This window comes from Pelodiscus sinensis, chromosome 3, assembly GCF_052426305.1.
Source record: "Pelodiscus sinensis isolate ZL-2025 chromosome 3, ASM5242630v1, whole genome shotgun sequence".
Classification (NCBI taxonomy): domain Eukaryota; kingdom Metazoa; phylum Chordata; order Testudines; family Trionychidae; genus Pelodiscus; species Pelodiscus sinensis.
The window spans coordinates 81,216,436-81,239,101 of record NC_143054.1 but is presented as its reverse complement, the minus strand read 5'-3'; the positions used below and the strand labels follow the sequence as shown (position 1 = coordinate 81,239,101).

Genomic DNA, 22,666 nt, shown 5'->3' with positions numbered 1-22,666 from the left:
GGTTGGTAGGCTGGAGTAATCCTACCCATGACAGTCCCAGCTCCATCGGGTGCAGGTTACATTTTGGCTCCCCTGTAATCTCTGCAAGCCCCACTCCTGGGAAGGCAGCTTTGCTGCAGCAGAGAAGCCTCCTCTCCTGGAGTGGAGCTGGCAGCCCCTGCCGGCAGGGAGGCTTCGTTGCAGGTTCCTCAGTATAAAGCTTATTTAACAACAATACGTGTAACCATGTAAGCTCTAAGATTTTCAGTGAATACACAATTACCTTTTTAACCGACTTTTTACATCCCTATTTGCCAGTCACTCTGCCTCCTAGTTTCACTCCTAAAGCTTACCTCCCACAAGTACTTAGTTTGTGACTAATGCCATGATACCATTTTACTTTTAAGCTTCCAATAGAATAAGTTAAACTAGCTTAGAAAAAATTGGTGTAGAAAGCACATCAATTTTTGTAGTTGCTCTCAGCCCTCCCAATTAAAATCCATAACATCTGACTTATCTGCATATTCTCTGCCTTTTCCAATGCCTCCCAACCTTGATGCACAAAAAAGTTTATATACTTGTTTAATGCAAATCTGTGCCCAGTTTAAATACACACACATTGTATATATTTCTGCCTTAGTAACCACTTCTAATTTTCACTGCAGATATCGAGCCCTCAAATTCAACATAATGAGGTCCTGATTATAACTGGTTGAAAGTTGTCTGATGGAATTGTTTACCATTTGAAAATGAAGCATTTTGACAAGATTTTTTTTATTATTTCCAAAAAGCATTTGCAAGGAATTTTCATATCATGGGAAACTGACTTTTTGTTGAGATTAAATTAGCTTTGGAAATGTCAATTTCCCCACTTCAACCAGCTCTGATTTTCATTGCTTTTTTAAATTATAAATTTAACTTCAGTTTTATAGTATATAGTAAATCCTAACGCCAATTTTTTAATGTTAACTTGCATTCTTGAACATGGTCAATCATCAACTGGCAAACCAACATTTCTCAACATTCAACAGTGCCACAGTTTATGAAGTCCCACTGCTCATAGAGTCTTATTCAAATTACTTACCAATGAGAAGACTTTTCAATCTTCTATATTCTTCATTTAAATCAAATGTGTCACCAGCAAATATCAACATGGGCTTTGTTCCTTCAGGACACTTGCTGTTCTAGTGGACAATCAAACAAAGCAACAAAGTGGGGATTAGGACTGCGAGGCTCAGCCTACCCAGCAGGGGCACAAGTTGGCACTGGCATTTCAGCCACAAGGGGGGGGGGGGAGAGATTTCCAGCCTCACAGGCCAGGCTAAAGAGGGGTTTTTATTTTGGTTTTTGTGGCTTCTCATTTGTGTGTGGCCCTCAACTGATTTTTCTGTGGGTCAATGGTCCCCAGCACAAAAAAAGATTCCCCACCCCTGCACAGGCATATTATTTATGCAAGTGATCCAGGCACATTCCATTCTAAGCTCTTCTGGACATCGATAAGCACAAATAAGTATGCGTTTAGGTTTTCAGTGTTTTTAAACAGTGAGTGTTGGTCTCATTTAGGTTGATTATGGAAAAAAAGATTCCTTACAGTAAAACGTATTAAGATTCTGGAAAAGACCCTACACAAAAGGGATGTTAAATTACGTTTAATAAGCCACTCAATGGAATTTCCATCGAATAGTCAATTAGTTGATAAGGGGAGGCAAATTGCAGAGCAGCAGTGGGGCTAGCTTCCAGCCCCAGAAGCTAATCCTGCTGTGGCTCTTCCTTTTAAATGTATTACGAGCCACTAGGCTCCTAACATATTTAAAAGGCTAAAGCACAGCAGGGGAGGAGGGCAGAGACCAGGCAGGGCAGGGGGGTAGGGACCAGGGCGCCAGCTGGGACAGCTGATTCCTGGCTTGCGCCCAGTCCTTTGCTACGCCTCTGCCTCCTCTGTCTCCCTTGGAGATGGTGTGGGGTGGGAACTGACTTTTAAGCCAGCTCCCCCCAGCACCGGCTCCTGTTCCCCCCACTTGCTATCTCTCTCTGATAGAGGTAGAAAGGGGGGTGGAGAGGAAGCAACTAGTCGAGTATCCGATAAGCATATGCTTATTGGATAGTTGACTAGTTGCTTATATTCCTACCTACATTGGAAGTTCATTTGTTTGTAACTATTTAGAACTAGACTACATGAAACACAAGCAATCACACTATATTTCTTGCATTGGGAAGAAGATGGAAAAGACTTATTAGATCATTTACTGCATTTGGATATAGCCTTATGCAGCCATATAAAATAACTAATTTTTTTTGGCCAACCAAAATTTATTATGGTCACAACAAAGCGAGCATGTTAGATTTAGATTTTTTTTTAAGTCTAGAAGTCAAAATGTTGGCCCCCAGACTGACCCAGAGACAGTTTCTGAAAATCACTGTTTGCATGTGTATAACTGATGCCATGAGAAAGTTTCAGAAGTATTTCACACTGATAGCAAACATATCCTTAGCTATAACGAGATGAACTCTGCCCTTGGAAATCCATACATGGTTTCTCCCAATAGCCTAAAGCGACAAGGAGTCCTGTGGCACCTTATAGACTAGCAGATGTATTGGAGCATAAGCTTTCGTGGGCAAAGACCCACTTCGTCAGATGACATGCATCTGACGAAGTGGGTCTTTGCCCACGAAAGCTTATGCTCCAATACTGTTAGTCTATAAGGTGCCACAAGACTCCTTGTCGCTTTTGCAGATCCAGACTAACACGGCTATCCCTCTGATACTTGACACCCAATAACCTAGAAGACCTTGTATGGGTAGAATCCAACCTAGTAGTTTTGTAAACTGACCTAATTTTTTGTTTGCTGCTTTAAAAAAAAATAATAAATTATAGACTTGGTTTGCTCCCCCAAAAAAATTTGCAAAGAAACACTCTGGCAAACATACAGCAAATTTTAATAACATTTTTACAAAGCACAAAAATAAGATTCTAATGTGAATATATGTGTTAATCCTAGAAGTCTAAGATAGGCAATAATGTAAAATGATTTTGTTCTCTTTGCGTAAAGATTCATTACAAGAACTCAGCAATGAATGTCACTAGAGTCCCCACATTGTTTAAGAATATCTTACCTTAATATCTTTTAGTGACACAAATCTCTCAATGCCTAGCTCAATCATATCCAAGACATGATAATCAAACATACGACCTATGAAAGAAAACACAATTTTGGTTTAGACATTTATTCTCAAGAACCATTTCTTCCATTCTATTTAAAAAAAAACATTTTACCTATTATTAGATTGTTAGGCCGCTTTTTATTATGTGAACCGAACAGAAACAAAGAACAATCCGACTTCTTGGAAAAGAACTCCTATAAGAGGAAAAAAGATAACTTCAGTTTGAAAACACAGTAAATATTTGATGATCATTAATACATCAGTTGAACAGCTATGACGTTTCAAGTTGAAACCCACTGCCCCTTGGAAGGTTAATTCATTATTTTGTGCCAGATAATATTGCGAGTTTAGGTCAAATGCCAGGAAAAAAGCTCACACCTCAGTGGCTCAGGAACCAAATTACCAACTAACATTACCCAAAAAAAGCCACAGTAGCTTGAGTTCATTGTTTCATTTTACTATATCACTATTCATATTTAAACAGAGGAAATACTATTCTATATTATTCTAACAGCAAGTAAGTTAATAACTTGGAGCAAGCTGATAACTTGATTGGTTAATAACATAATAAAAGCACCCTGTCTGGTTAATAATAGACTGGATAATAATTAAATCATACTCTTTATGATTAAAAAGAGTTAAAGAGCTGCAAAGAGCTGTCGGAAATCCCATTAATGAGCCACTTAAGGCTTGCAAGTCACAATCTGAATATCATTGACCTAAATATTCCATTTCCTAATTTTGTCACATTAATACTTGTTCTTTACATTTTTGCAGTCATTCTAAACTTCTTTTCTGCCCTCTTTGAAGCAACATCCTGATACATACTTTTAAACATTTATATTTCCTCATTTAGTATATGTCTACACTGAAATCCGAAGTGTGACTGCACCACACAAAGATGTATCTGCACTCATACAGATAAAAATAGAAGCATAGACAGGCTAGCAATGGAAGAGCATACCAGAATGCTTGTGTACTCGATGACACTGAAATTACACTGCTATTTTTAGCTACACTAGTGTGGGTAAAACTAGTATGGATACGTATATTTGAAATTCCATCATTTTGGAGACTAGTTGCCACCACCAGTTTTCCTCTCTTCCCTCCCCCCCCCCCAAAAGTTGCTATTAACTGAAAAGTAGGATATTCACCAAAACACACAGTCTTGCTCAAAACCAAGAAGAGAGGAAAATCAATGAAATAGAAATTTAAAGGCCAAAGGGAAATCCTATAATGCGGAGGTTCCCAAACTTTTCTTATTGCAGAATCCCTTCCAAATCTACCTCTACTCTTCTCATTAACAGATATCATGTGTGTTCTTAACACTACATGTTTTTAGCCATCTGTCTATTTCATATGGAAGTACAGATACAGTTGTAGTGTGACATATCTGTGTTCATTTGTAAGTAAATTAACTACCATATTTTATATAAGAAATTCCAAGCGTTTGAAAGTTTCACCAAAGTATCCTATAATGAAAATGCAATAAATAAAATCCACCATTACACAATTGCTCCCACATACCCCAGTATGCACATACCCGTTTGTGAATCCCTGCTCTAAAGGACACATTCCAAAGTAAGCCCAGCTGACTTGCTGGCTATTTGGCAGAGGGAAGATATATGACATGACACACTATATATGTGCAGATACTAAATCGCTGCCAACAGAACATTCATTTGATATATGGATGAAGTGAACATTTCACTTGGAGATGGACATTAAGGAATATCCTCCAGTGTTAGGAGATATGGATACACAGCTCTCCATTAACAGAAAAAAATGACAAAAACAACATAAAACAGATTAAGCCTTAGTGAGAATGATGCAAAACACCACTTCATAGTAATACAGATATTTTAATCTTCAAAACACTTTAGACGTTCCATGAAGCTTACACACTTTGTTGATCCAATCCCTAATTGTTGCCTTATACAAGGCAGTGGACCGTAATATTGAAATATCAGCATATGTTTCCCCATGAGAACTGAGTCAGTTATGTTTGTTGTGGTTAACTCAGGGATGAACAATAACCGGTGGGGGCCGGATCCAGCCTGCCAAGCCATTTGATCCAGCCGGCAGCCCACCCTTCCACTCTCCTTCCCCCAGGTCAATCGAGAGCTGTCATAACCAATGCTCCCTATGGGATGACTAAACCAGCAGGAATTGTAAGGCCACAAGTTGACCACTAAGCCAGCTGGTCACCAGACATTCCTGCTATCGACATACATCCTTCATTTGCCTTGTGATTTCAAAGGGTGCCTTATGAGCATACTTGCCACTGGTCGTGTTATAGGTTTAAGTTTTGGTGCTTCATCTCACCGAATTCCTTTTCAACAACTGGTGATACTGTTTAACAACAAAATTTTACTCTGAACTCTCTTTTTCCAGAAGAAAATTTGGATTTATGAAAGGCATCTATCCCATGCTCTAGAACATTTGTGGAGTGCAATCATTTCAATACAATACTCTTTTACTACAATGTGAGCATTCTATGAACTCAGAACTGATCGTAATTTAAAGGATGAAAGTGTTCTCCATTTTCTTACAATTACCACAACAAACTGTTTTAGTACACGGAATGGCAGTGTAATACCAATGCAAAGAGGACTAGAAGTAAAATTAATGAATTGTTTATCCAAAAGTTTCTATTGTCTTAGAACGCATTCAGCAAAAAATAGGGGGAAAAAAGTACATTCTCCACAAACTTTAAAATGTTTAAAAAATGAATGGCCCCAATATTTGATTTGTACCTGAGGCAGCAAAGGTTTGATGAAATCTGAGTCAATTTCTCGAAGAATCCATTTCAAGTGAAGCCTGTTCTTAAACCACGATTATATATTATCAATTCCCATCTCTTATGAATAGGGCTGCACATCTTTCATGCACGTCACAGAAGGGACCTCTATGACTTCTTCAGCAGCCAGTACAGCTGGACACTGGCCACTGCCTGGGTGGCCCTGAGGCTAGTCTCACTAGCTGCTGCTCAGGTAGCCCCAGGCTGCCTTGGTGCACCCCCAGCACCTAAGATTTAATTAGAGGTATTTTTATTAAAATAATCATGGACAGATCATGGATCGTGACTTTTTGTTTATTGCTCATGATATATCCATGACTTAATAAAGATACCCATGACTCAACTGCAGCTTTACTTATGAATAATCAACCACCTATGACCAGCTTTCTTTGCTCTAAACAAATAAGTTGTTCCATGACACTCTAAAACAGACATGCCCACGTACTTAAACTAATATTTTGATTAAACTGTTAACATGTGAGATGTAATCCAGAGATTAGCCTATATTTGTCTTCCTATGCATAAAACAATTTGACTTTAAAGCACTGAACTGAAATCACATTTAGTCAGAAGTATACAAGAACCATCACACTCTGAAAAAGTATTTTTAAATACTCTTTTTAAATGGAAATTTCTTATCTGTGAACTTTGGAATAAAACTTGTGATTCACAATCTCTGGTTTACACTGCTCAAACCACACAGAGCACCTCATCTTAATGCATGCTTTTTTTCTCTCCTCAAATGTAATTAAGAAAAGCAATTTTTACAAGCCACCCTAATTTTTCTTTTCAGTCTTTTTTCCTCCTGTTGATTTTTTATTTGTGAAAAAACCAAGATGAATATTTTACATAATTAAAATTTTAATCACCTGATGTGAATTTATAGAAGAGCTGTGTAAAATTATCCTTCCCTTCATAACCTACTCCTTTAATTATAACAGTGTTCTACAATCCTGTGTCTTGCCATAATTTCACAGTAAAATGCATGCACTTTCCAGAGTAGGGATATGAACGGGTAACTGGTTACCGAGTGAGCACCCCCCTTAATGGGCTCGTATATTAGGAGAGAGCAGCCTTGGAGGGGATCTGGGGCAACGGAAGCAGCAGCAGGTGAGTGGGGGGAGGGCTGCTGCACAGGCTCATGGGTTGGGAGCGAGTAGCCCTCCCCTTTGCCCGTGCTGCTGCCAACTCTCAGCCTGTGTGGGTGTGACGTAGTGGGGGTACCTGGCTGGTTTCTATGCTGCTGGCTCTGGGGTAACCCCCACTGGCTGCCGTGGGTACCACGACCCAGCAAAACAGGATGAGTCACTGTGCAAACCAGTATGGCCAGACACCCCCCATGGAGAGGAACAAAGGAAGGTGGAATGCTGCCCTGGCTGGGGGGCAGGGCTGGAAGAGAGTTAGTGGCTGGCTGTCTGGGAGCATGGAGGAGACAGCCTAGGGAAAGGGGCTGGAGTTTAGGGGCCGAGTCTCCCCCCATCTCAAGGGGGCCTGAGGCATCCTAGCCCAGCTCTGTGACCAGATTACATCTGTGCTGTGCTGTATCCTGGAGAGGCAATAAACTTCCTCTATTCCACCGGCTGGTGCAGTCTGTTTGTGCCATTTCGGGGGGCAGGAGATGGGGAACCCCCAACGCGCCGTCACACTGGTGTCAGAAGTGGGATGCACTGCACCCCGTGGATGGAGCTTCCAGCGGCGAGCGACAAGGCGCAGTAGAAGCAAGAGCCCTGGAGCCAGGCGTGCTGGAGACAGAGCGAAGCAGTTCCTGGGAATCGTGGGGCGCTGCAGCACTAGACTGGTGAGTCTGCACCGAGGGGACCAGCGGGCAGATGGCCTACGCCCGACTCTTGAAGGCAGAGCTGGTGGGGCTGTGCAGAGAGAGGGTCTTCCCTGTGCGGAAAGCAACCAAGGCCCAGCTGATTGCCCAGCTGGAAGAGAATGACTAGCCACAGGGCCAGGATCTTGTCCCCAGGAGAAGCAGCCAGACCCCCCCTAAGAGTGTGTCAGGCTCAGAGAGGGGGAGGAGCGCTGGAACCCACCGGAGAGATGAGACAGCGTCTCCAAGGAGGCTTGCAAGCCGTAGCCCATCTAGGGCAGGGGCCAGCCCAGCGGGGCTGCGGCGGCTGGAGATCCAGCTGCGGATCAAGGAATTGGAAGCAGAGGACCGAGAGAGGGACCGCCAGGACCGAGAGAAGGAGCGCCAAGATCGAGAAAGGGACCGCCAGGACCGAGAGAGGCAACGACAGCATGAGTTGGCCATGGCAGAGCGGAGAACCGGCGGGGCACCGGCTGCGCCAAGTGCCGATGGGCCCCAGGGTCCCGGGACTGCCAGACACTTGGAGAGGCTCATGGTGGCCTAATTGAAGGACATGGGCGACATAGACGGGTTCCTCAGCTCCTTTGAGAGGGCCTGTGGACTGCAACGGGTCCCCTCAGCTGACTGGCTGCAGGAGCTCATCCCCGCACTGAACCAGGAGGCGGCCGGAGTGCTCAGTCAGCTGGAGGACCTACAGCCAGGGGATTACAACCGAGTCAAGGAGGCACTGCTGCACAAGTTCGGGCTGACCCCCGAGATGTACAGGAAGAAGTTCCGGGGGGTACAGAAAGGGCCACAGGAGACCTATGTGGATCTGGCCTCCCGCCTGTCGCAATACGGCCGCAAGTGGGTGTCTGGAGTCGGAGCCCAGACCACAGAGGAGCTGCTCAAGCTGGTCCTGATGGAGCAGTTCTATGAAGCATGCCCACCCAAACTGAGGCTGTGGCTCAAGGACCGGAGACCAGAGAACCCCCAGGAGGCCGGGAGGCTGGCGGATGAGTTCACAGAGAGCCGGTCCGGGTGTGAACGGGAGTCCTGGAGAGAAAGGGAACCGCGCAGAGACCAGATCTCGGCTGAGCGACGGAGGGAGTCAACTACGGGGCTAGACCAAGGAACAGGTCGTCTGTGCCCCAGAGAACCAGCCAGGTACCCCCACTACGTCACAGTGGGCTGCTCCAGCCTGGCCATGGAGGGGAGGGAGGCTACTCCAGCCCTACAGGCTAGAACAGCTCTCCCCATCTGCCCCGTTTAGTTAAATTTTAAGTTTAACCAGTTTACTGATTAAACACGATTTTACATCCCTATTCGAGCACCTCAACATTTTTATTTCCACAATAGTATCATGAAGATTCTGTTTTCGGATAAATCGGTGTTACTGGAAAAAAACCTGGCAACATAAAAACAATAGCAGTATCTATCAGGATCTAGTATTATACAGATATTCAACTTATTCCAAATTGCATAATAATTCCCTGTAACTTAGCTTTTGGGGTGTAGCTCTACTGAACCTTGGAGAATGATTTTTATGGCATCCCTGCACAACTGATGGTATCTACATAGTCTCTTGTGTTCCATAGCAAGCTAAATAAAATGAGGTCTATACTTACCAATGATGTTTGATCCTCAAAAGGTCTGGTAATATTTTTTCTGAAGAAAAGAAAAAAAAAAAAACACAAGAACTTGGGGAGGGAGGATGTTGTTGTCAGGATGACACTAAGGTTATTGTGCTCTTTTGAAAAAATTACTTCAGCTTGAGAAGCTGTGTTCCATCTCAGAGCCATAGCAATATTAATTCTATTAGTCTTTCCTTAGCATTTCCTATGTCCAAATACTTCTGTCATTACATGCACTCATCTCCACATTTCCTCTTTATTACGATGCATGAATTCCAAACAACCATAGAGGCAGTACAGGCAGTCCCCGGGTTACGTACAAGATAGGGACTGTAGGTTTGTTCTTAAGTTGAATCTGTATGTAAGTCGGAACTGGCGTCCAGATTCAGCCGCTGCTGAAACTGACCGCCAGTTCTGACTTACATATAGAATCAACTTAAGAACCCCAGGCGTCCCCAAGTCAGCTGCTGCTGAAACTGATCAGCAGCTGATTCCAGGAAGCCCAGGGCAGAGCAACTCTGCCTCGGGCTTCCTGTAGTCAGCGCTGGTCAGTTTCAGCAGAAGCTGACTTGGGGACACCTGGGGCAGAGCAGCTGGGGTGCTGCTGGGTTGCTCCAGTAGCGCCGCTCCTCGGTGCTACTGGACCAACCCAGCAGCACCCCATCTGCTCTGCCCCAGGCGTCCTGATTCAGCCGCTGCTGAAACTGACCAGCAGCGGCTGAATCAGGACCTGGGGAAGAGCAGCTGGGGTGCTGCCGGGTTGGTCCAGTAGTGCCCAGAGCGGCGCTGCAGGACCAATCGGCAGTGCCCCAGCTGCTCTGCCCCAGGGTCCAAAACAAAAGCCTATTCTGCTGGGGGGGGCACACTAGCTGCGCCCCGCCCCCCCCAGCAGACCAGGGACACGGGGAGCAGAGCTGCAGCGGCAGCGGGGTGCCGCGCCTCTGAGGCTTTGCTCTGGCAAAGCCTCAGAGGCATGGGAACCCGCCGCTGCTGCCGCTTCAGTCCCGGTGCCTGTGGTCTGCTGGGGACCGTCTCCAGCAGACCAGGGGCACCGGAGCAGCTTACGAACGGGGCTCTCTCGCCCCGGAGCTCGCAGGTAGCAATCCGCCACCTCGACCTCCGGGGCGAGAAAGCCCCGTTCGTAAGTGCGGATCCGTCGTAAGTCGGATCTGCGTAAGTCGGGGACTGCCTGTATTCCAAGAAAGGCAATAAACTGGCATCCACAACATGAAGGTTTGCCTTCCAGGCATCATAATATAACTTACAGTTGTTTTTGCCTTTTCATCTACGTCACATTTAATATTCCTAGATTTTCATGAAGTAGTACATCCAAGTATATGGATTATAACTTTCCACCCAATGGCTCCCTATTTTGTATACGCATATTTCCTACTGAGACTACTTGCAAATTTACCTTTTACAGATGTAATGTTACTCTTTCAACTCAATCTTTGCCAAGCTTAACTGCTGCCATATCTCATCAGCTATTCACACAGATTTGGATCATCATCATTGAAGTTAATCAATATCTTGCCCCTCTGCAAACTTATTTCATGTATTTTGATAAATATGATTGGACTCAGACTTTTTCTAGACTGTCAAAATAATTTAAAATCACCACATTTTGCAGCCAGATTTTTTTTAAATACACTTTATTAGCCGGCATGGCACCTTTCTAGTTTCTCTCTGAAAATATTAAGCCCATCTTTATCAAACAATGCTAAAATTGCAAAATGTAACTTACTTTTTGTACAGGACAGCAAAGGGCTTTTTCAGAGCATACTGCAAAACAAAGAATTTGAAGTTAAGGAAAGTTCTTTTAACACAGTGAAATACTAAGCGTTGTTCTTTTTAACAGTCTACATGAAATCAGCATCAAAAGAGTATATGAATTACTTGACATTTAAACAGAGTGGCCATCAGGTGCAATCTAACCCTGTAGCTCAGTAGACATAATCACAAAAGGAGCAAGAAAATGGAGATTCAAGCTTGGATTACTAATTTTAAAGAGGTCTACAGAAACAAAAAACAAACAAAAACACCATCTTGAAACACCAATACAGGACAACAGAACACCTCCAGCTTCCATTCACAATTATTTCAATGTTTATACTCAAGATATTAAGTTTCCAAGCAAGTGACACCATTTTTTATTTTATTAAAAGGTTTATAAAATTTGAGGGGAAAAGTTGCCTTAAGTTAAAACACTGGAAGAGGCGTTCTAGGTTATATTCCTAATTATGGCCCTGACATACCAATTGAACAGTCACTAGTACAATGGAGCCATTGTTCATGACTGAGGGTACATCTTCACTACAATGTGAGCCCAGGGTTTGTACTCAGAATCAAACTTAATCCTGACATAGGGTCACAGAAATCATGGGGGTGGAAGGATCCAAGACTGAGTCATGCCGGGATACAGGGTTTAAGTCCTACTAATTTGTAGTGAAAACCCAGCCCCGCTGCACTCATGGTCTGGGAGTCCACCAACAGTATTCCACAAGCCACAGACTGAGTCTTCATCTTCTTGCTGAAATTATTAATATGGAAAATCCCCAGACACCAATTTAACCGTAGATTTCTTTATGAACGCCATGGGACAAATGGAACTTTATGCAACTGCTCTAAGCATGCCTGAAAATAAGCTATCACTACACCCAATTCAGTAACAAAATACTGCTCAGCTCCAATGTGATCAGGCAGGTATTAGCAATGAGTTTATTTTTTATACCTTTAATGAACAAGTGATGTCATTGAAAATTACTGACTTCAGCTAAAAACCAACTGGAGACAGTTTATTTGTATTTCCTGTCTTAATCCAGATTAGGGATATCAATGTGTAGTCAATCACACAATCATATATATAGTAGCCCAGTGTCTGTAACATTGAAATGCTGGCTGTTCCCTCTGGGGGAGGGAGGAGAAGGGGGCACTGTTGCCTGAAATGCTGGCTGTTCCCTCTGGGGGGTGCTGTTGCCTGAAATGCGGGCTGTTCCCTCTGGGTGGCCCATGCTGCATGGGGAGTGCGGGGCCCAAACGGCCGCTTGCGCTGCTTGCTCCCCCACAGCAGCCCGGCTGAGCGGTGCAGAAGTCAGCCGAGCGCCACGGTGGGAGGGAAAGAGGAATGGAGTGGTGACGTACTTGGCCGGGGGCGGGGCCTGGCTGTGTACGTCACCGCCCCACCCCCCTTCGCCTCCTGCCATGGCACTTGGCTGACTCTTGTGCCGCTCAGCCGGGCTGCCACGGGGGAGCCCAAACAGACGCTTGCTTCCCTGCAGTGGCCCAGCTGAGCAGCGCAGAAGTCAGCCGAGCGCCACGGCAGGAGGCAAAGGGGGGGCGGGGTGGTGACGTGCGGCGTGACAGCGGCTCCAGGGCCCGCCCCTGGCCGTGAACGTCACTGCCCCGTCCCCCTTCTCCTTCCGCCGTGGCACTCGGCTGACTTCTGCACTGCTCAGCCAGGCCGCCGTGTGGGAGCAAGTGGCGCAAGCGACCGTTTGGGCTCCGCGCTCCCCATGCAGCACGGGGAGTGCAGCACCCAAACGGCCATTTGGGCTCCGCAGTCCCCCGAGTGAGCGGCAGGAGTGGGAGGAGAGCTGAGAGACAGAGGGGGGGAGGCAATAGGAGGAAGAGAGAGACAGAGCGAGAGACCAGAGGCTCAGGAGAGAAGATCGACGTGGAGGAGAGACCTTAAAATCCTGTCTTATGACAGGCTAATTGGCTAGTTAACCAATAAGCCTGAGCTCCTGCCTGCCCCCCACCACATGTAAATGTGTAACTTCTAAAATTTCCAGTGGTTACATATTTACACAAATACCCTAGTTAACATCACTAATCCACTTATTTTTGAGACCTTCCTTTTACTTGTTAGTCAAGGCCTTTCTTTACAACACATTTCCTTAACCAAATTTAAGCTAACTTTAATTCTTTAATTTTGTATTTATCCTACACCTCTGAACAGTCAAGTTTTCCCACACTGCACCACAAAAAAAAAAAAAAAAGGGTTAGAGCAGCCAGATTATGGGAAGGTGTTAAATCCGCGATATTGGGTGTTAGACTTAGACCCACATAACACATGGTAGATGGCAGAGCCACAGCTGGGAGCCAAGGTTCTACAATTCCTGACCTGTGGTTACAAATGAGTGTGGATGCTCAAATCTTGGGTTAGTAGTTCCTGCATTTGTTAACTCAAGTTCTGCTGAGCCTGTACACACATTGCAATGAACACATAGGGATTCCTAGGTATTACTGCAGTTACAAATTGTACCTACACAACAGCGGACAAAGCATAACACCTCTCCATGCAGTTTTCCATCTGTTCAAGGGGGATTAAACCTAAACTTAACACCTGTAAGTAAACTGTTTTCTTTAAACATTGAGATCTTGAAATGAAAGGCATTACAGAAAGGCAGAGCATTATCAAACTCCCATATTAGTAATACATGTTAGGGAAAGTTTACACAACAAAATGTTTTAAACCCAATTAGTCCTAAGGTCAAAGTTTAGCACTTCCCTACAACAGCAGAGGGACAATATACTCATACAACAGTATTTTTTTCAATATTTTAAAGGTGTCTGATGGCATTAACTGTTGGGAGATATATCTGACCACCAAATCAAGTTTTGACAAGTAAAGCAATTTATTTGAAAAGATTTTATTTTGAAGTGTATTTGTATTTGACCCTTGTTAATTATTTAGGATCTTTTACAGATACTTTAACAACTTTTTTTTTAATTAGCTCTTCTAAAAGCCTGGACCTAAAGACACAGCAAGATTATTACAAACGTGTTAGTGAGTACTAAGCAGAATAAACAGGAGACTCTTGAAGACAAGAGGGGCGTTTTACCTCTATATTTGGCACTGGTGTGATTACTGCTTGAATACTGTGTCCAATTCGTGTGCCCTCAATTCAAGAACAGGGTTCAGAGAAGAGCCACAAGAATGATTAAAGGATTCAAAAACATGCCTTAAAGTGACTGAAAGCCTTTAAGTCTGCCTTTTAGTTTAATAAAGAGAAGGATAAGGAGTGACTTGATTAGTCTAAAAAAAGTTTTGCATGGGGAGCAAATATGTAATAATCATCTTTTCATTTCAATAGAGATAACCATGTCTGGAAGTTGAAACTAGATAAGAAATGAGACATACATTTTTGATTGTGAGGAAGGTAATTAACTATTAAAATAATTTACTAGAGATTGTGGTGGTTTCTCCTGCACTACAAAGTGGGGAGTCAGGGCCAGAGTCCCCGGCAGCCTCCTGAAGCATGGGACTGGAGTTGGAGCCCCACGACAACACGGGGCTGGAGTTCTGCAGCAGCTTGGGGCTGGAGTTACCTGGAAGCCTCTTGGGGTGTAGGGCCAGGCTGGAGCCCTGCAGTGTCCTCCTGGAGCACAGGGCTGGGGTCAGAGCCCTGCAGCTGACCCCAGATACACGGGCTGAAGCCCAAGTCTGTGCCACCCAGGGAACTGGCTACAGGCAAGGGGCTTAGTGGCTAATGGTCGGAGAGCATCCCTGGTCCAGCAAATTCCCTCATTTGGGATTGGTCAGGTCCCAATGATGACAGATCAGGGAGGTTACACATCTACACACTGAGGTGTGTTTGCTCTGGGCATACTGGCTCCTGCCTGTCCTCTTTCTCCCCCCACCACCGTACTGCTGCTCAGGAGCTGGATCCCCTTGCACACCGGCTCCTGCCTGTCACCCCATGCTGCTGTCTCTGATACAGTGATAAAGAGGCAGCAGCAATGCACGAGGGAGAGGAACAGAAAAGAGGAACCGCATGTAACTGTGAAGGTTAACTGACGAGCTCAGGTTCATTGGTTAACCTTGTACACGTTTACACTTTCATATCCCTACTCCTCATATACAGTCTATGTTAAAAGTTATTTCAGTTCATGTATTTCCAACCAATATACTTACAATATCTTTAAGTGCTTCAGTCACTGTTAAGTTTGCATTTCCACCTTTTATGAGGATGGCATTTTTTGTATTTTCAGTGAGCTTGGGTTCTCTCTTTTCAAGAAACCTTTTGGCCCTCTTAGTTTTAGGCTTTCTACAAGGAGAAATTAATTACAAAGTTAACTTAAACAAAACATATTGACTTTGCTTGAAACAATCACTAATTGTTGATGTCCTGTCAATAAAACAGAAGTATGAACAAGCGCTATACAAAACAATCCCAAAGAAGTTAAAGAAAATGCTCTATGGGATCCTTCCCTCCCCCCCCAAAAAAATCCTACTGAAACTGAAAATAAATCTCAGCTTTAAATGTTTAATTTCCTGAGTTCTTCTGAGGGAACTGTAAGATGTGGCTTTGTTTCCACATCCTAGCTGAAGTCCTGGTGGTTCCCCTTCACACCAAAACCCTGCATCACGTCCCTAAACACACTGGCTTATGAAGACTAAAGGAGATCCCTTTAAGAGCTCATGAATTGCACCCTAAAGGCAAACTAAGAGGTTCAAGTTATGCTTGGCATTTCTCTGCTACTTTATGATGTATCATCATTGGTCTCTATCACCACTGAAGTATATCCACTCCACTGTTCCTTTTAAATAGGCCACAGAAGTGAAGCGGATACCGCTCAGGAGTCGTCTCCCCCACCTCTGCCAGGCCACCAGATGGAGGGGGGGCGGCAGGCAGGCCCCTGCACTGCGGATGGGGAAGGAACACAATAAGCTCCTAAATCTCCCTGCAAGAGAGACCAAGTGCCAGCTTTGCCCTGCACTCCCCCACACCTGGTGAGCACTGACTTGCTTCGCTTTGGGGACACATGCTGCCTGCCCCACACACTATTCTTTGCTGCCAGCTAGTGCAGCTGGGAGCATGTGTGGGGAAGGAGAGAATCCTAGCAAAGTAGCAAACTGCCCTGCTCTGAGTAGGAAGGGCCCAGCTCTGGGAGGCTGGGCCTGATTCGTCATGAGGAAGCACCTTGGACGCCAGTCAGTTCCTTCCTGGGCAGCAGGGTCCTCCCTCTGCCATGGGAATTGGAGAAGGCAGGGCCCCAAGGCAGTACCCCTCTGCCCTGATGTGATCTGATGGAAGCTGCTGCTGCTGGGTGCCATCACTCCCAAAGCCCCAGCAGCACACAATGCAAATCTGCTCCCTTTCCTCTGTCACTCACTAGGGTTGTTAACCATGGATTAATTGAATAGTCGATTAACCTCATGAATTCTTGTCAGTTACTCAACTATTCTATAGTCCTCAGCAGCAGGGCTGGCAGCCAGTATGCTCCAACCCCACTCCTGAGGAGCCCCTTGCTACTAAGTGCTGCTGCCTCTGTATCAGAGGCAGCAGCACAGAGTGTCAGACAGGAGTTGGTCTACAACAGGAGCCAGTTTAAAAACCATCTCTCTTTGCGGACTGGCTGCCTGTCACCCTACGCTGCTTCCTCTAATAGAGGTAGCAGCAGGGGCTGGCAGAAGCCCCAGTGGGAAGGGGGGGTGGGTAATTGAACTTCCAGAACTGGCACAAGCCTGAGCTGGGCTGCCTGCCCGCCCACCTGGCTCCTAATGCACTTTAAGTGCAGAGCCACAGTGGGAGTAGGTCCCAGGTCAGGCGTGATTCAGGATTGAGACGGCCTGCTGGCCAGCCTGCTAAAAAATTTACCTGCAAGGGAGGAAGGAGGAAATGTGTGTAGTCTAAATCAGTAACCTCTAAGATTTTGCTTATTGACTAATCAACCGCACTATTACATCTCTGTCCCTCACCCTGACCTATACCCCCCCCCTTACTCATCTGTGCTCCCTTCCCTCCAAGTGGCTTTCTGTGCAGATGCAAGTAAAATTCCGGATCAAGGATGTATAATGAGTTGAGCCTGGTGGATATGGACTGAATGCAGACCCATCTTTTTATATCACTGCAGGACTCTATTAGTTCTTGCAGACGTGGATGCCCATCTTGTCTCTGCTCATGGCTGTAACTATCACCACTAGTGCTTCTGGCAAGCACTGACTCCAGGCCTGCCCCCACCCCAGGAAGCAAAAGGGGGGGGCTCCACAGGAGCCCATACATGCAAGGAGTGGGCTTCCCATTTGTACCAGCCCCTGCCTTTCCCCTCACTGCTGCCTCTCAGAAACAGCAGTGGGGGACCTAGCCCGCAGGTACAGAGCCAAGGGACTAAGGGACGAGCCCGGGGTTATCGGTCAATGTGTAAATGCGCCCGCGCCCCTTCCTGTCCACGCTGGTCCCTGAAACTGTGAGGGCTGCGTGTTGTAGCGGAGGAGGGAGATCACGTGAGGAGAAACTGAGGCAAGGCAAGGAAGTCCCCAGCCACAGCGCCCTGCCCGACCCAGCGCTCCAGGCCCCGCTCCGCCGCCCGGGGGAGACACGTGCTGGGACCGGCAGAAGGGCGGGGGCAGGGGGCTGTTCCGCGCCCGGGCAAGGCCCGCTGGGGGCAGCAGGGAGATGCGGCCGCAGCGCGCGGTCAGCGACTCCCCCGCCCCGAGCTACCGCGCGCACCGGAGCCGCCACTTACACCACCCGGTCCAGCGCCTCCATCTCCGCCGGCAACAGAGAGTGACGCGCGCCCCACGCGGCCGGAGACGTCCCTTCTCTGCGTCATGATATCACATCCGCCGCCAGGTCGCGTGCGCGGGCCGACTGAGCATGCGCACTAGTATTTGCAGCAGTGGGCTACTCTCCGATCGAAACGACGGTCAGAAAAACTACGGTGGCCGGTGAGAGACGGGGCCGGAGACGCAGTAGGGACAAAATTCACAAAAATGAGCGTTCCGGGCTGGCTGGTGCCTTGCCACAGCGCCCCCTAGCCGCGGCAGTGGCGTTGCAGGCCCAGTCGCGGCCAAGGTGGGCGAGGCAGCTCGTACCCGTTGTCGGCAGGAGGGTGTTAGCGGCCAGTCGAGCGAGCGATTTGCTGCTCAGCTGGGCGTGGCGGTTAATCCACACGCCTGCCCCGTGCACGCCCGGGCTCCATCAGAGGCAGCAAGGGGCGGTCATCTCAAAAGCCAGATCCCCGCGAGCCCGCTGCAGGGAGGGGCAGGCGGGAGCGCGGGACTTTCCTGCTCTGTTCGCTCTCACGGAGCCACCGACCTGCCCGCCCCCGCCCCTGTCGCAGAGGCAGCAGTGGGGCGGGGGCAGAGCTGTCCAGGGGGGACTTGGTAGATGGTTTAACCAAAAAACACCCCACCCCCAAAAAAACCAAAACACCGGGAAAAAATTATGTTCAGGGAAAAAAAGGGGGGAGACCCCAAGAGTTATTAAGCAAATAAACACATAAAATAAAACAGCATTAAAACAGCATGGCCCCTTTAAGTGCGTGCAGAGTCAGACTAGGGATAGGAAGAGGGGCGCAGTTGAGCTTTAAGACCCAGGGAAGGCCTGGCTTGCCCTTGCGCAGGTCTTTAGGCTTTTAGCTGGTGGCCATCTTGTTTTCTTGGTCAAGCCAGAAAGCAGCTTCCCTGCAGAACCAGGTAAGCAGGGGGCCGGGGACTGGACCCAGTTGCTGAGTGTGTTGTGGGGTTGCCAGGTGTCTGATATTTTTGCCTCCTGGCAGGGGGAAAAAACTAAAAAATACTGGACATTTTAGGTGTCTGGTATTTTCTGAATTTTTTTACCAGACAGGAGGCGAAAATACCGCACTGTCCGGGTCAATACCTGACAACTCTAGAACTTGAGTTCCCCATGGACAAGCTGCTGCTACTGATATAGAGGCAACAGTGCTGGGCAGTAGGGGGCTCCCCAGGAGTGGGGTCTGGAGTGCACTGGCTGCTATCCCTGTCCCCGAGTAGTATTTTAGTAACAGTGTAACCAATACAGTTTTTGCAGCTACACAATTACTAAAATAAATGTTATCTAACATCCCTAATTAGAACAACTTGTGGTGGTAAAAGGTCTCTGAGCTACATAGAGCTCATCCTCATGGGGGCATAGCGCAAACACTTGTCTCTTTCATCAACAGGTTTGATCCAATACAAGACATTCTCACCACCTTGTCTAAGACCCCATGGCTGTACCCTTCCCTTCGCCAGTGCCCACCCCTGCTCCACCCTCTCCCACACCCATTGCACCCTTTTTCTCAAGCCCCTTCCCCTGACCAACAACCTGGGGGATTAGCAGGAAGCAGCAAGGCTCAGCCCCCCCCCACCTCCCAAAATCACTGTGGCAAGCAAGAAGTGGAAATGACCCATCCCCATCCCACTGTGCTTCCCCACTCCCAGTCCCATCACTCAGAGGAGAAGAGCACTCCATGGCTATGTCTACACTTGCAGCTTCTTGCACAAGAATCTGCAGAGCATCCACACTGCCCGCCTGCTCTTGCGCAAGGAAATTTACAGTATGGTGTGGTAAGAGAGGGCATCTTGCACAAGTGCTATGCTCTTTTTTATCAGGTGTAAGCCCTCTTGCACAGGAGCTCTTGTGCAAGAGGGCAGTGTTGACACTCTGCAGGGATTATTGCGCAAGGAAGCCGTATGGCTAAAATGGCCATCAGAGCTTTCTTGTGCAAGAGAGCATCCACACTGCCATGGGTGCTCTTGTGCAAAAGCACATCTCACACACGGCAGTGTGGACGTTTTCTTGTGCAGGAGTTCTTACAGAAGAACCCTTGCACAAGATGTGCTTGTGCAAGAAGCCTCCAGTGTAGACATAGCCCAGGACTCATAAAATAATTATTTAAGTGCCAATGTCAATTTTCCCTCTATTTTCCCCAGTCCATGGGCATAATACATTTTTTATGTGCACTAATATGGAGATAACATGTGTAGGAGGGTAGGGGCCAAGAGATTCAGCATGTGGGAGAAGGCTCAGGACTCAGACAGAAGGTTGAGTGTGAAGGTTCTGGCTGGAGGTGCAGGCTCTGGGGGAGAGCCAGGATGAGAGGTCTCGGGTGTTGGCTGCTCCAGAGCTGTGGTGAGGAGAAAGAACTTTCCTCACCCCTCTCTCCTTGCATCAGCACCTGGACTGGGGAAAGTGTCTCTTCCTGCTGCAGCAGCACTGAGGTTGGAGCCACAGGAGAGGTGCCTCTCTGGCTGTAGCAGTTCTGTAGCTCAAGCTGTGTGCTTCTCCTCAGCAGTATCAACACGTCTTCCCAGCAACAGCAGTGGTGTCACCTCTCTTGCTGTACCAAACCCTCAGAGCTGGAGGAGTCATCACCCCAAGCTTTCAAATCACCACTTGCCATCTCACCCCACACCCTTGAGTGCAGCATGCACACTTGTGGGCCCTTGGTGGCCTCCTGTGTGGCCACATGCATTAAAGGAAAACTAGACCAATGTCGACAAGAACAAATGGATATGAATAGATGGCTGGTGAGTCTTACTGACACACACTGGAAGTGCACGGGGGGGGGGAGAGAATTTGAGAGACCATGTGCTCCCCAAACAGGCAGGCAGGACCGTCCAAAGGATCAAGGGACTATCAAGGGTCTGGCATGCCTTGACCACATTCACCAGTGGGGGAAAGTGGAGAAATATGGCTTTGGTTCCCAGCTGCCAACACTGGTAACTGTGTCTAGTCACTTCTGTCAAATACAATGGCTAAAAGATGATCAAGCAAACTTCCATGGATTCCTTTTTTGGAAAGAGTGTTTCTGCGAAAAAAGACAATGACTTTTCAAATGATAAAGAGAATATTGTAGACTCTACGTACAATCAGGATATACAATGCAAAGAAAATGTGAAAAAACAAAAAAGAGTAATGTTCAATTGCAAGTACGACTCCTTGTATTTAAAGTATGGTTTTATTGCGTGTGGTGATTCACAGGATCCAAAAGCACCGTGTGTTTATGTGCGCCAAAATGCTGTCCAACAAAACAATGAAGCCTTCAAAGATAATTTGGCACTTTGAGTCTAAACATCCTGCTCTCAAAGAAAAACCGGTTGATTTTTTTTTAACAGAAAAAAAAGCAAATTTGAAGGCAAAAACAATTATTTTGTGATACCACGTGTGCCCTCAAACGTGGCTGCTTTGAAGGCATCATTTCTAGTAGCTCACTGAATTGCCAAAGCTAAAAAGCCTTTTACTATTGGCAAAAACCTGATTCTTCATGCTGCAAAAGATATCTGCCATGAGCTGTTTGGGGAAATGGCAGCTTGCAAAGTAGGAAAGTTCCTCTTTCCGACAACTCTTGTCAAGAGGATTGACAAAATAGCTGAGGAAATGGAGGAGCAGTTGCTGGAGAGGATAAATGGATCTACATGGTTTTCAATTCAAGTGGAGGAATGAACAGATATTGAAAACAAGGCAATGCTGTTAGTGTGTGTGCGCTATGTTTTGAAGATGATGTGCCTGAGGATTTACTGCAGGCGCTTCCCCTGCCTATCAACACAACACTGGCAGAAATCTTCAGCATTTTGGACAGTTATACTTCAGGCAGGCTTAACGGGACTTATTGTGTTAGGGTTCATACAAATGGCTCTGCTGCAATGACTGGAAGGCTTTCTGGTTTCATGACCAGGGTAACAAGTGGTGCCTGAATGTAAGTCTACCCACTCTGTCACTCATCAAAAAATGTTGGCAAGATGAAAACTTTGTCCTGAACTTCTTGATGTTCTGAATGACATGATTTGTATAGTTAATTATATCAAAATGCATCCACTAAATTCATATTTATTTGAATCGCTGTGCAAGGATATGGATGCCGAACATAAGCAACTTCTCCCACATACAGAAGTTCTTTGGCTGTTAAGGGGGAAAGCCCTGACCAGAGTCTAAGGCTGGGTCTAGACTACATGCCTCTGTCGGCAGAGGCATGTAGATTAGACAGATCAGCAAAGGCAAATGAAGCCACGATTTAAATGATTGCGGCTTCATTTACATTTACATGGCTGCCGCGCTGAGCCGACAAACAGCTGATCAGCTGTTTGTCGGCTCGCGCGCTAGTGTGGACGTTCCCCCTGTAGACATCAAAGCCCTTTGTCGGCAGCCCCGTTATTCCTCGTGGAATGAGGTTTACCGGGGCTGCCGACAAAGGGCTTTGATGTCAACAGGGGGAACGTCCAGACTAGCGCACGAGCCGACAAACAGCTGATCAGCTGTTTGTCAGCTCAGCGCGGCAGCCATGTAAATGAAGCTGCGATCATTTAAATCACGGCTTCATTTGCCTTTGCTGAACAAACAAATCTACATGCCTCTGCCGACAGAGGCATGTAGTTTAGACGTACCCTAAGTTAAGAAAACAGCTGCAGAGGTTTCTCACAGATAAAAAGTCACTATTGACTGCATATTTTAATGACAAGATCTGGCTTGCTAAACTTGCGTATTTGAGCAACATATTCACTGCACACTCTCGCTGCAAGGGATAATGGCATCCATTTTTAAAATGGCAGATAAAATCACAGCCTTC

General features: G+C 46.4%; 1 protein-coding gene and 1 long non-coding RNA gene across 2 annotated transcripts in view; one reads left to right on the top strand and one right to left on the bottom strand.

Moving 5' to 3' along the window:
• The window catches only part of RPF2 (ribosome production factor 2 homolog), a 31,080-nt gene extending 13,077 nt beyond the window's left edge, over nucleotides 1-18,003 (bottom strand). Inside the window, exons 1-7 of the mRNA XM_006123209.5 lie at nucleotides 17,843-18,003; nucleotides 15,288-15,420; nucleotides 11,115-11,152; nucleotides 9,365-9,404; nucleotides 3,254-3,335; nucleotides 3,094-3,170; nucleotides 1,064-1,163 (exon numbers count right to left, since the gene is read on the bottom strand). Coding sequence (XP_006123271.2) covers nucleotides 1,064-1,163; nucleotides 3,094-3,170; nucleotides 3,254-3,335; nucleotides 9,365-9,404; nucleotides 11,115-11,152; nucleotides 15,288-15,420; nucleotides 17,843-17,865 — 493 coding nt within the window. The 5' untranslated portion in view covers nucleotides 17,866-18,003. The remainder of the gene's footprint in view (nucleotides 1-1,063; nucleotides 1,164-3,093; nucleotides 3,171-3,253; nucleotides 3,336-9,364; nucleotides 9,405-11,114; nucleotides 11,153-15,287; nucleotides 15,421-17,842) is intronic.
• On the top strand, nucleotides 17,968-21,212 carry LOC149524667 (uncharacterized). Its single transcript, XR_016349155.1, has 2 exons — nucleotides 17,968-18,044; nucleotides 19,283-21,212. It is a non-coding gene; the product is annotated as an uncharacterized LOC149524667 (long non-coding RNA).
• Nucleotides 21,213-22,666: the final 1,454 nt, after the last annotated feature.